Below are 13,019 nucleotides of genomic sequence, written 5' to 3' on the forward strand. Positions count from 1 at the left end.
GACCAAACCACTTCAACAACCCCTCTTCTGCCCTCTGACTAATACTTTTATTAACTCCACACCTTCTCCTAATTTCCACACTCTGAATTTTCTGCATAATATTTACACCACACATTGCCCTTAGACAGGACATCTCCACTGCCTCCAACCGCCTTCTTGCTGCTGCATTCACAACCCAAGCTTCACACCCATATAAGAGTGTTGGCACTACTATACTTTCGTACATTCCCTTCTTTGCCTCCATAGATAATGCACCACTCACCTTTTTTTCCCCATCAATTCTATGATTAACCTCATCCTTCATAAATCCAGCCGCCGACATGTCAATTCCCAAGTATCTGAAAACATTCACTTCTTCCATACTCCTCCTCAAATTGATATCCAATTTTTCTTTACCTAAATCAATTGATACCCTCATCACTTTACTCTTTTCTATGTTCACTTTCAACTTTCTACCTTTACACACACTCCCAAACTCATCCATTAACCTTTGCAATTTTTCTTTAGAATCTCCCATAAGCACAGTATCATCAGCAAAAAGCAACTGTGCCAATTCCCATTTTGTATTTGATTCCCCATAATTTAATCCCACCCCTCTCCCGAACACCCTAGCATTTACTTCTTTTACAACCCCATCTATAAATATATTAAACAACCATGGTGACATTACACATCCCTGTCTAAGACTTACTTTTACCTGGAAGTAGTCTCCCTCTCTTCTACACACCCTAACCTGAGCCTCACTATCCTCATAAAAACTCTTTACAGCATTTAGTATGTATAAAATTTATGATAAAGACAAATATAGTTAAGAAGGTTATAACCAAAAACGAATAGCAATTAGGAGCGCCTAATTTCCTCGATGATCACCGTAAACACATGAACGATGAACAGATTCATGACCAAATCTCCCAGAGACTTTTGTAATAGGGTGAGGATGGGGAAAGAACAGATTGGGGGGGGAGGGGAACACCAAAAGTATATTACAAAATTACTTGCAGTTTATACCTATCCTACATAAAATCCTTACCTGGCTTGAGGTCATAATGAATGATTGGCGGTTTGATCTCATTCAGGTACTTAAGTGCGGATACCACCTGCATAATTACCGATCTTGCTTCTCTCTCAGGTATGGTCTTGTGCTGAGGAGAAATTCTTAGTTAATTAAAGGATACCATATACAAAAAATATTTTTATTAAGAAATAAAATTCTAAGAAATATTTCATTCAAACCTATCATTAGTAAACTTGCTTTCCAAGTACCATTTCGATAATCACCGCTTTGAAAACATTTTTGTGTTGATGTTAAAGTTGATAAATGGAATTAACTTGAAAGATATACACGCTGTCAATTTTGCCTATACCTACAAAATTAATGCATATTAATGAATTATAAAAAAATCCTTACACCAAGGATGTACAGCACATGTATTACTGTATATCAGATTAATGGACTGAAAACATCGATTCTAGGCAGAGGGACTTCCAGTTATTCTTTGTATTGGACTGAAGAAGCCACTGGTTGGTTGTTAGGTAAGACACATATGCAACAGTTAGGTATCTTTATTTCGAAACATTTCGCCTACACAGTAGGTTTCTTCAGTCGAGTACAGAAAAGTTGATAGAAGCAGAAGATACTTGAAGACGATGTAATCAGTCCATCACCCTTGAAGTTTTGAGGTGGTCAGTCCCTCAGTCTGGAGAAGAGTATTGTTCCATAAGTTGGTAAAAGGTTTCCTCAGTGAAGATTCCCAAATATTGCACAAGTGTCTCATTCTGGTTTTCAAAACCATTTTCATCACAGTACTGTGTAATATTGTGCACTCATGTTTTGACTTCCAAGACAACCAAGTTTTCTTTTCCGTTTCTGTTATTTTGGTTCTGAGTTTTTCTGCAACATGACTGTCTGAACAGCTCTCCTTAAAGTACTGTATATCTACTGAACCTACCAGAGATCTGGAACTAGCTACTAGACTAACCAATATGCTTTAAGATGTCGTGTTTGTTAACCCTCAAGTAAATGAAAAGGCAGAAGGATAGTTTAAGGTCATCCATGTTGACAGCTCTATCTCTGGTCTATCTCAACAATTTGTGTTTTCAAGTGGAGCTTTCTGACTTAGCATTCTTTTTAGGGAATCACCTTGTCTCCTGAAGTGATGCCTTTGATTCCATGCTCGAAAAGGCTTTCTTAAGAGTGGAATGGGATTTCTGGGAATGAATTGGCCTAGATTAAAGTTCCAAGTCTCTTATAAAGGCCTTGCTAGCAGTTTCCTAGCTTTCTTCATGACAGGAATTGCAGAAATCTGAAGAAATGAGGAAGGGGTGTGCTGTATAATAAGGCTTCTTGGACAAGGCCTTATAATGTTGGAGTAAGACAATATGTACATTGATCCTACGATTCACGCCATGGCTAACACTAACAGAAACTTAACTCAGCGACTGTAATTAATGTAAACATGAAAGATGAGGGGTTTGGGATATTGGCAGTTTGGAGGGATATGTTGTGTATCTCTATACGTATATGCTTCTAAACTGTTGTATTCTGAGCACCTCTGCAAAAGCAGTGATAATGTGTGTGTGTGGTGAAAGTGTTGAATGATGATGAAAGTATTTTCTTTTTGGGGTTTTCTTTCTTTTTTTTGGGTCACCCTGCCTGTGGGAGAACCGACATGAAAGATGAGTTCTCATCCTACATATGCAACACTATAAGGTAGTTAGACTTTGCATACTTAAAACCATTCTCACTAATCAGCTGAAATACTGATCTTAAACATTCCAGAACTCCATGACTATAAGCACATTTTACCCCAAAATAAGTAGAGAAAATTTGAACTTCTATATTTTCATGCTAATTTAGGAAAAACAGAGTGAAGAAAGTCTAAAAACTATTCTTGTGGAGAATGTACTTGCCAGTTAAATCCAAGAAGCTCAAGTCATAAGGAACCAAATTTAGAAAACACTTGAAAAGAAATGAACAAGGACAAATACAGTGATCATGTATGAGTAATGGTGAAAGTGTTGAGTGATGATGGAAGTTTTTTCTTTCTTTTTGGGTTACCCTGCCTCAGTGGGAAATGGCCGACGTGTTAAAAAAAAAAAAAAAGTTTCTTTGGGAAGGCACTCCTGGTTTACAAACGTCAAAGCTTTGGAAAGGCATTCATGTTTACAAACATCAAAGTTTTCCTTGATAGAAATCAATGATAAGTGGAGATTTTGGATTTCTAATAGACCTGCCTAAATGTCAAAGGTCTTGATCTTGAGTTTGCTTCACTGGTACCTTAATTAATAGTGGTGAAGCATACAATGGTCCATGAGACTCCTGAAAGATGTTTAAAACCGGCAAAGGTTTTCCATGCCGTTGACTGTTGCTAATAAACAGTGATGAATCTGGCTAAAAGATTTTACCTACTAATTATCTGGAAGTTTAAGGCTAGGTCACAAAACTGGGGATAAATTAAGAGATAATTATAGCATTCCTAACAGCTGAGATGTCAGTATTGTAAGAAGCCATTTAAATAGTGTCTGAATCACTGACACATCAACAAAACTAACTTCCATGGTAGAATCTTTATCACAAATGGACTTCACTGTTGTTTCAACAAAGCACAATGAACAAACCTTTTCCCTGAAGCACGACAATAAGTCATGCAAAAAGCATCTATCACCATCTTCCAGAATGGAGAAGCAAGTAGAATGACCATAAATTTGAATTATGTTATCCATGCTGTTGCAAGATTTTTGCCTGACTGAATCAGGCAGCTGACTGGTGATTGCAGGCAGTGCAAATGGCAGTGCTAAAAGGAAAGCAAACACAAGACTATCTGAGCAAGAACATGAATACACACACTGTTACTGTTGAGAGGGGACAGTGTACCAATAAGGCGTTTTCTAAAACTGGTTTTAACTACAAGTGGTCAAACTTACCTAGAACAGTTATAATTAGAAGAGGGGCAGGGGTGACTTACAAGAATTACAAGGATACTCTGAGCCTCCTTCCTACCTCTCTCCCTAATTTCCTACCTACAAGAGTTACAACAATACTTTCATTCTCCTCCGTCCCTGGTAAATGGAGCTTGAACACAAATATTAAGCAAAAATGGAGGAAAGCATTTAGTAAAAACACCAACCTGTTTTAAATAGAAGTCAAGGTCATGCCCATCACAATACTCCAGGACAGTACAGAAGCTATTGGCATCAATTTCAAACACGTCGTAGAGCTTGACTATACGGGGATGGTTTAACTTCTTCTGGATATTGTACTCTCTTATGGCATGTCTGAAACAGAAAAATGCTTAATTATAATATGTGCAGATCAATGTGCTTTTAATTAAATCAGTAGCCTGTTTCTTGCACTGATAACTAATTGTAATGACAATAACTCCATCAAACTAACTGATCAACAAAAAATGGCTAAGTACAGGGAATGCATCAGAGACCATAATTTTTTAAACAGTCTGCACACAGGAATGTGGTACAATATGTAAAAAATGACGTTCATGCTGATTATGCTGAATCTCAGCGAAATACTTAGAATTATTCTTATATTCATTTGAAAGTGCTGAGCTCATAAAGGTCATACAGAATGTGGGAGAATCAAATTTGTTTCAAGGAAAGGAAGAGCAGCTCCAATTCCTTGGATCAAGAGCCCTTCACCAGCTTCAAGGCACACCCTCTAAGAGTGAAATGTCTGGAAGACTGATGACACTGAGGAGACACTTTGTGATAAAGAAAAATGGAATCACCTAGGTCAGGGTGTCTCAACCAACTTGCCACAGAACCGGTAAGTTGTTTTATCATAATGCAGTAGTGTTCACCAACCGTCACATTATCTTCATGTTAAAATTTGGACAGAAGTGGCAATAATATTTGGGATGGCAAGGAAAATGTAAACAAAGAGAAATTATATTACTTGTTTGCAAGCAAGTGAAAATATTCAGCCATCACAGTGTGATATTTAAATATCTACTGCGAGTCTTGTGGGCAGACACACTTGCAATACTGAGGACATTTATTAAAACAACATTTTGCCCACCAAGGGCTTTGTCAATCCTACATTGTTTAATGAGAACTAAACTTAAACAGTGGAAAGGTCTGGTTAAGAGAAGTCAGGTCGGGTAAGGCCAGGGAATGGTAGTGTGTGGTGTGTGCGTGGGTCCATGGTGTTACCTGACTGCAGTGTCTTGTTGAGAGGATAAGAAATATCTTTGCAAGCATACCAGAGTTTTACACAACTGTGTTAGATACTGCTATCCTGGTTGCTTCTCAACAATGCCACTTCTGTGGGTTGTCCTCTTTCATTAACCCGTAAACGGTCCAAACGTATACTATACAGTATACGTTTTTTCAACATTTGAAAGTATGTAAAAAAAGGAGATCTTCTTTTTGTTTTTTTACATTTGAAAATGTGTAAAAAAAATTTGATCTACATTTTCTTTTTGTTATATTTGAAAACATGTAAAAAAAACGTAGATCTACTTTTGTAGCACTACACATGTGAACGTAGATCTGCTTGGACCGTTTATGGGTTAACAGACTCTACTTTCATCCTATTTCAAGAGATGATTGTGTGTTGCTACATATCACACGTCACTTGCTCTGACCATGAAGGCTGCAGAGGTACTGTTTTTTTTTTTAACATAGTGGCTATTTCCCACTGAGGGAGGGTGACCTGAAAAAGAAGGAACACTTCCATCATCACTCCACGGCATGCCAATACTGCAGTTCAAAAACTGCAACATATCTCCATCCCTCCTTCACAGGTATTTATGTTACTGAATTCATTGCTCGAGGGTGCCATGTACCTTGCCTTTGCATACTTCGTCACACATCCCGCTAAAGATTCTGTACAAGCCGGCTCGTCTTAGACTCTTCTGGTTGGCCTCTTTTTGACCATCTTTAATGGTGAAGGGTAGTTTTTAACAAGTACTCTAGAAATTTTGTTGGCTATGTTGCTGAAGGAGAGAAAAATATATCTGGTGAACGCTCTCTCAGAAGTAACTCTGTTAATAATGCAGATGGAGACCTTTCTACAAAGGTTAGGTACTGTGGAAAATGTAGGCAGTTAAATACTTGTGTAACATGGTCACACTCCTCTTTGAGAACTTACTGGATGGCAATTGTGTGTTCTCTGTAAAAGAAACCAATGATTGCCTCCTCTCCTGGGTGTGGTGTTATGGTGTTCATGTGCTAAGTGTTGCACAAGTGTTATTACCTAACAGTGTGTCAGCACAGTACTACTGCACTGTGCCTCTTAGTAATGAAGGACATATTACTAATATTACAATGACTACAGTAAGTCAGAGTAAAATGGATGACATAATACTCTCCATTATATTAAATTTAACTGTGAAGTTTAAAATAAACCCCAAAATAATACAGTACTTATAAAAACCATCATTCAGTTTCACTCACTTTATATAATTTGCTTTTTTATCATCTTTCCAATCTTTATTTAACTGGTGGACTTTGCACGCTACGTATCGCTGCTCCTTAAGATCAAATGCCTGAAAAAGGAATAATTGATCAAAAAACCAGCTAATAACCATTTACATATAATAACAAACTGTCAAGAGATATATTCAAGGCTTATATACAATATTAATTCTCTTCATAATCTATCATGCAATGAATCATTTTCATGGTTACTTATTGTTAAATACCACAAACATTCCATATATATTTTTTTTATCACATCAGCAGTCTCCCACCAAGGTAGGGTAATTTCAAATAAAAGGAAACATTCATCATTCATTCAATAGTTGTCTTGCCAGAGGTGCACAGATATCACCTCTGACTCTTCATTACTTCTACCAGGTTTTATTCTTCCCTGCTCAATGCAGATCACTCTCTCTTTTATCAAGACTAAACAATTTCTCAACATATTCCTTCCATCTTCAGTGGGATATGGCTGGTGCATTGAGAGGAAAAAAAAAAATCTTTCCATCTCTCCAGCACCTCTATCTTCCCATCGAACATCTTCCCTCTCATTCTTAGTCTTCATAATCTATCACATTACAAATTATTTTAACATATACTACTTTTAGTGACTATTAAATAGGTATTCCATTTTACAGATTTAAAAATTGGTTATGATAAACTAAGAGATTAACTATATTCAATTCTATCAAACAGTGAGTATGGTGTACATACAGCACAATGCAAGTCATCGACTGCGATAAACAGACACCACAACAAAACCATGAAATGATTTCATGGTCCTTTGTGCCTTGTGTAACTACTATCAGGTGGAGCCAGAGTGACAGCCATAGTTATGGGTGAATGTTATCTCAGCTTCACTGGCTGCCATTCTCCTTTGTTTCAATAGGGGTTATAAAAGGTGTCTAATTTGATTTATATACTTATTAAGAAATAGCTTTAACAAGAGATACAATACTTATTGAGACAGATGGCACAATACCTTTTTTTTTTTTTTCAACAAGTCGGCCGTCTCCCACCGAGGCAGGGTGACCCAAAAAAGAAAGAAAATCCACAAAAAGAAAATACTTTCATCATCCTTCAACACTTTCACCACACTCACACATTATCACTGTTTTTGCAGAGGTGCTCAAACACAACAGTTCAGAAGCATATACGTATAAAGATACACAACATATCCCTCCAAACTGCTAATATCCCGAACCCCTCCTTTAGAGTGCAGGCATTGTGCTTCCCATTTCCAGGACTCAAGTCCGGCTATATAAAAATAACCGGTTTCCCTGAATCTCTCCACTAAATATTACCCTGCTCACACTCCAACAGATCGTCAGGTCCCAAATATCATTCATCTCCATTCACTCCTATCGAACATGCTTATGCACGCCTGCTGGAAGTCCAAGCCCCTCGCCCACAAAACCTCCCTTACCCCTTCCAACCTTTTCGAGGACGACCCCTACCCCGCCTTCCTTCCCCTACAGATTTATATGCTCTCCATGTCATTCTACTTTGAACCATTCTCTCTAAATGACCAAACCACTTCAACAACCCCTCTTCAGCCCTCTTGTCTAAAACTTTTATAAACTCCACACCTTCTCCTAATTTCCACACTCCAAATTTTCTGCATAATATTTACACCACACATTGCCCTTAGACAGGACATCTCCACTGCCTTCTTGCTGCTGCATTCACAACACAAGCTTCACACCCATGTAAGAGTGTTGGTACTACTATACTTTCGTACATTCCCTTCTTTGCCTCCATAGATGATGTTTTTTGTCTCCACATATACCTCAATGCACCACTCACCTTTTTTCCCTCATCAATTCTATGATTAACCTCATCCTTCATAAATCCATCCACCGACACGTCAACTCCCAAGTATCTGAAAACATTCACTTCTTCCATACTCCTCCCCAATTTGATATCCAAATTTTCTTTATTTAAATCATCTGATACCCTCATCACCTTACTCTTTTCTATGTTCACTTTCAACTTTCTACCTTTACACACATTCCCAAACTCATCCACTAACCTTTGCAATTTTTCTTTAGAATCTCCCATAAGCACAGTAACATCAGCAAAAAGTAACTGTGTCAATTCCCATTTTGAATTTGATTCCCCAAAATTTAATCCCACCCCTCTCCCGAACACCCTAGCATTTACTTCCTTTACAACCCCATCTATAAATATATTAAACAACCATGGTGACATTACACATCCCTGTCTAAGACCTACTTTTACCGGGAAGTAGTCTCCCTCTCTTCTACACACCCTAACCTGAGCCTCACTATCCTCATAAAAACTCTTTACAGCATTTAATAACTTACCACCTATTCCATATACTTGCAACATCTGCCACATTACTCCTCTATCCACTCTATCATATGCCTTTTCTAAATCCATAAATGCAATAAAAGCTTCCCTACCTTTATCTAAATACTGTTCACATATATGCTTCAATGTAAACACTTGATCTACACATCCCCTACCCACTCTGAAACCTCCTTGCTCATCCGCAATCCTACATTCTGTCTTACCTCTAATTCTTTCAATTATAACCCTACCGTACACTTTTCCTGGTATACTCAGTAAACTTATTCCTCTATAATTTTTACAGTCTCTTTTTGTCCCCTTTCCCTTTATATAAAGGGACTATACATGCTCTCTGCCAATCCCTAGGTACCTTCCCCTCTTTCATACATTTATTAAACAAAAGTACCAACCATTCCAACACTATATCCCCCCCCTGCTTTTAACATTTCTGTCATGATCCCATCAGTTCCAGCTGCTTTACCCCCTTTCATTCTACGTAATGCCTCACGTACCTCCACCACACTTACATTCTGCTCTTCTTCACTCCTAAAAGATGGTATACCTCCCTGACCAGTGCATGAAATTACTGCCTCTCTTTCTTCCTTAACATTTAAAAGTTCCTCAAAATATTCTTGCCATCTACCTAATACCTCCATCTCCCCATCTACTAACTCCCCTACTCTGTTCATATGCCTTTTCTAAATCCATAAATGCAATAAAAACTTCCCTACCCTTATCTAAATACTGTTCACATATATGCTTCAATGTAAACACTTGATCTACACATCCCCTACCCACTCTGAAACTGCCTTGCTCATCCGTAATCCTACATTCCGTCTTACCTCTAATTCTTTCAATTATAACCCTACCGTACACTTTTCCTGGTATACTCAGTAAACTTATTCCTCTATAATTTTTACAATCTCTTTTGCCCCCCTTCCCTTTATATAAAGGGACTATACATGCTCTCTGCCAATCCCTAGGTACCTTCCCCTCTTTCAGGGGGAATCGCTACCACAAAACTGAAAGTTGCTGAACGACACATACACAAAAACGGAATGCAGAGAATGCACTCTTTGTGTTGATGACAAAGTCTTGTTACAACAAGTTTAAGTAATGGGACCTCAAAGCCTAGATACCTTCCCCTCTTTCATACATTTATTAAACAAAAATACCAACCACTCCAACACTATATACCCCCCTGCTTTTAACATTTGTGTCATGATCCCGTCAGTTCCAGCTGCTTTACCCCCTTTCATTCTATGTAATGCCTCACACACCACCTCCACACTCACATCCTATTCTTCCAATACCTTATAGTACATATATGATAACAAGGAATCTTAGTGATAATGGGATACTAGAAATCTTGACAAAGTTCCTTAAATATCCTTGTAACTGATAAAATAATATACACCAGAATATGCTCCTGCTAACCCTTTTAGAGCCTAGTTCCTAGGTCTTTTATGTATCCATATACTCTTGCCCCACCATCTATAGGATAGACATGGGGTGTACAATAAACCAGACATTTCAAAGAAAAAATCTAAATCTGAATCATCTTGACATGGAAAAGCTCTTTACTCAGCAAAATATTTGTGTTAGAAACTTGACCCTGACTGGTGTTTCCTTCAGAATAATAAAACATTTAAAATTGTCTATTTCTCTGTTCAATTAGTGGTTAGTGTGTATTGAGGCATATAGGCAATGCTGCTCTCTACATCCAGATAATAATTAATTACACCTAGATATTCCCGTAAGAGCATCTTAGCTGTAATGCTGAATCTCATTCTCGTATCAGACAAATACAGAAACACAAGCGCCAGCTGAACATTGGCCATTATTATCATAAAAAAACCTCGAGTTTTATGACTCACTTGCCACAGGCTCTAACCCCACCCGTACTGTGGTTTTTTCCTGTTAAAGAGCTAAAAGCAACATGTCAAGCATGATAAAGCTTAGAGCTTGACAAAGAAAACAAAGCTTCAGGAGTGTGCTAGGGTGGATGGTTAGTAGTTTTGAGTATTAAAAATAAAACTTGAAGCATCTGTAAAACACGTACACACGTGACCACGACGTGTGAAGCAGTCATCCTCACATTAAGAAATAAGACTGTGACCAAAGTAATCATACCAATATAGTGACACAAAGCAGGAAAATTTCTTTTTCCAGGTATACTCCAGGTATGGGATTACATGCCCTTTGTTCTCAATACAGCCTCTCCTCACTTAAAGATGGAGTTCCGTTCCTAAGACCACGTCGGTAAACGAATTCATCACTAAGTGAGGAGCACACTATAATGGTAGTGGGGTTTGTGTCAACCATCGATGATATTATTTTAATGTCACCTTTGCACCATTTATAACATTTCTCATATACTTGTATTTAGGTATGCATACTGGTCAGAGTCCGTTGTAAGTCCGAGTCGTCAGTAAACGAGTACATTGCTAAGTGAGGCTGTATTTTAATCTCCTTTTATGACTGGCACAGCCTATGAGGAAAGAAGTCAAACCTACCTCCACAAGGAAGTTAACAATCTGCCCTATTATTATTATTACATTCATGAGGAAGCACTTAAATCCAGTGGTCATACGGCATTTGGGTAATGTGAAGCAATCAGGTTTGACCCCAAGGAAGGGGAGGATATGTACAATTCCTTGGATCACGAGCCCCCTCCTCAGCATCGACGCTCATGAGGGTAAACAGGAGTTCTACTTCTATTAACTTAGAAACACAGCAAGGGTGACAGACAAGAATATAGATAATTGAAGCACACTTGACAAACCTTCCCACATTAACCATTACTTCTATAACGTTCACCATCTGGAGTTTTCAGATAAAATGGAATAAAAATAAATTACTGCTCACCTTATGAACTTCAGAAAACCCTCCTTTTCCTAATAACATGAGCAACAGGTACCGGTCATTTAAAACTGGATGATTGTTGAATCTGCAACAAGAAAGCATTATATTAAATGATAGCTAGCAAAACAAGCAAGTCTTTTATTGAGCAACTTGTTTTTCAAGATTTTCAAAAGCATAAGGAAATTATGATATTTATCCAACAAGTGGGTGCTATGATTCATACCATCTCATCTTTTAATAGTTAAAATATACAGTATTTGTTAATCAACTGAATCTTAGAATACCTACCATCTATAGCCCTACAAGATGCAGAGGATATGTTTATTGCTCTAATATTCCTTTCACTTCTCTGCTTTGAATTAAAATATGACTAATGTAAAGCAACTCATTCAAACCACCCTGCTACCTTATTAAATACTCTAACAGGATAGTCGCCATTTTTACTAATAAAAAAAAAAAACCTTACCAACCATTCTTACTATATGGGTAGTCACCTCACTCCCTTGATGACTGCTCTTAGTGATGAAACTCACGTTACTTTGGTCTGGACACATATACTAAAAGTGAGAAGGATGTGTGCTTACTCTGATACAGGTTTAGAAAGTTGCAAACATCTGGCAGCTTGGGTCAAACCACCAAACCATCGCCTGAGAAAGAGCCACGTTTCAGCGCACAATCCCAATTCCAAACACGTAAATTTATCAACACCAAGAAAGGCCTACAATGCTTTAAAGGACATGGCTGTTCTTTCATGAGATACAGTCATTCATAGGATCAAATCATTGCTTTTAGAAGACATGGCTGTTCTTTCATGAGATACAGTCATTCATAGGATCAAATCATTGCTTTTAGAAGACATGGCTGTTCTTTCATGAGATACAGTCATTCATAAGATTAATCATTGCTTTTAGAGGACATGGCTATTCTTCCGTAAGATAAAAAGTGATAGAAGCCAATCAGTATTTTTTTTTTACAAGACATGCCCCCTTTTTTTTCAAGATACAGTGATAGAAACCAATCAACCCTTTGAGAGTATGTGCCAGTTTTGTTCATAAAATAATATGACAAGAACCAGTCAAAAGGCATATAATGACTACCTCCCACCAACAGAGAGCTCGACTAACCCAGTGAGAGCATGCAAGTGCAGATCAACAATTTAGTCACTTTTATGGATCTAAACTGGCTGCAACATGTAGCAATTACTGAAATTCTTACTTTACAAATTGGTAAATATTGTGACTCCACAGGAGAACTTTCAATATTACACAAGACATCAGTTTAAAAATCACTCACTATAAAATTAATAGTGACATCACAACACAATACTTTCGAACATAATGAAAACATCATGGGTGGAAATATCATTAGCAAATTCTTCAGGATAAAATGACAAAATGTACAATAAA

At 37.6% G+C, this 13,019-nt stretch overlaps 1 protein-coding gene across 10 annotated transcripts in view; it reads right to left on the reverse strand.

The window, feature by feature from the left end:
- Positions 1 to 13,019, reverse strand: part of LOC128704294 (serine/threonine-protein kinase tousled-like 2) — a 159,678-nt gene that overhangs the window by 7,352 nt on the left and 139,307 nt on the right. For 8 of the 10 annotated variants that reach the window (XM_070103166.1, XM_070103172.1, XM_070103165.1 and 5 more), the window contains exons 10-14: positions 12,198 to 12,260; positions 11,617 to 11,698; positions 6,412 to 6,503; positions 4,128 to 4,275; positions 1,031 to 1,142 (exon numbers count right to left, since the gene is read on the reverse strand). In XM_070103166.1, the coding sequence (XP_069959267.1) occupies positions 1,031 to 1,142; positions 4,128 to 4,275; positions 6,412 to 6,503; positions 11,617 to 11,698; positions 12,198 to 12,260 (497 nt within the window). The remainder of the gene's footprint in view (positions 1 to 1,030; positions 1,143 to 4,127; positions 4,276 to 6,411; positions 6,504 to 11,616; positions 11,699 to 12,197; positions 12,261 to 13,019) is intronic. The other 2 variants (XM_070103168.1, XM_070103164.1) reach the window with 1 other exon arrangement.

Source organism: Cherax quadricarinatus, chromosome 84, assembly GCF_038502225.1.
Source record: "Cherax quadricarinatus isolate ZL_2023a chromosome 84, ASM3850222v1, whole genome shotgun sequence".
NCBI classification, from domain to species: domain Eukaryota; kingdom Metazoa; phylum Arthropoda; class Malacostraca; order Decapoda; family Parastacidae; genus Cherax; species Cherax quadricarinatus.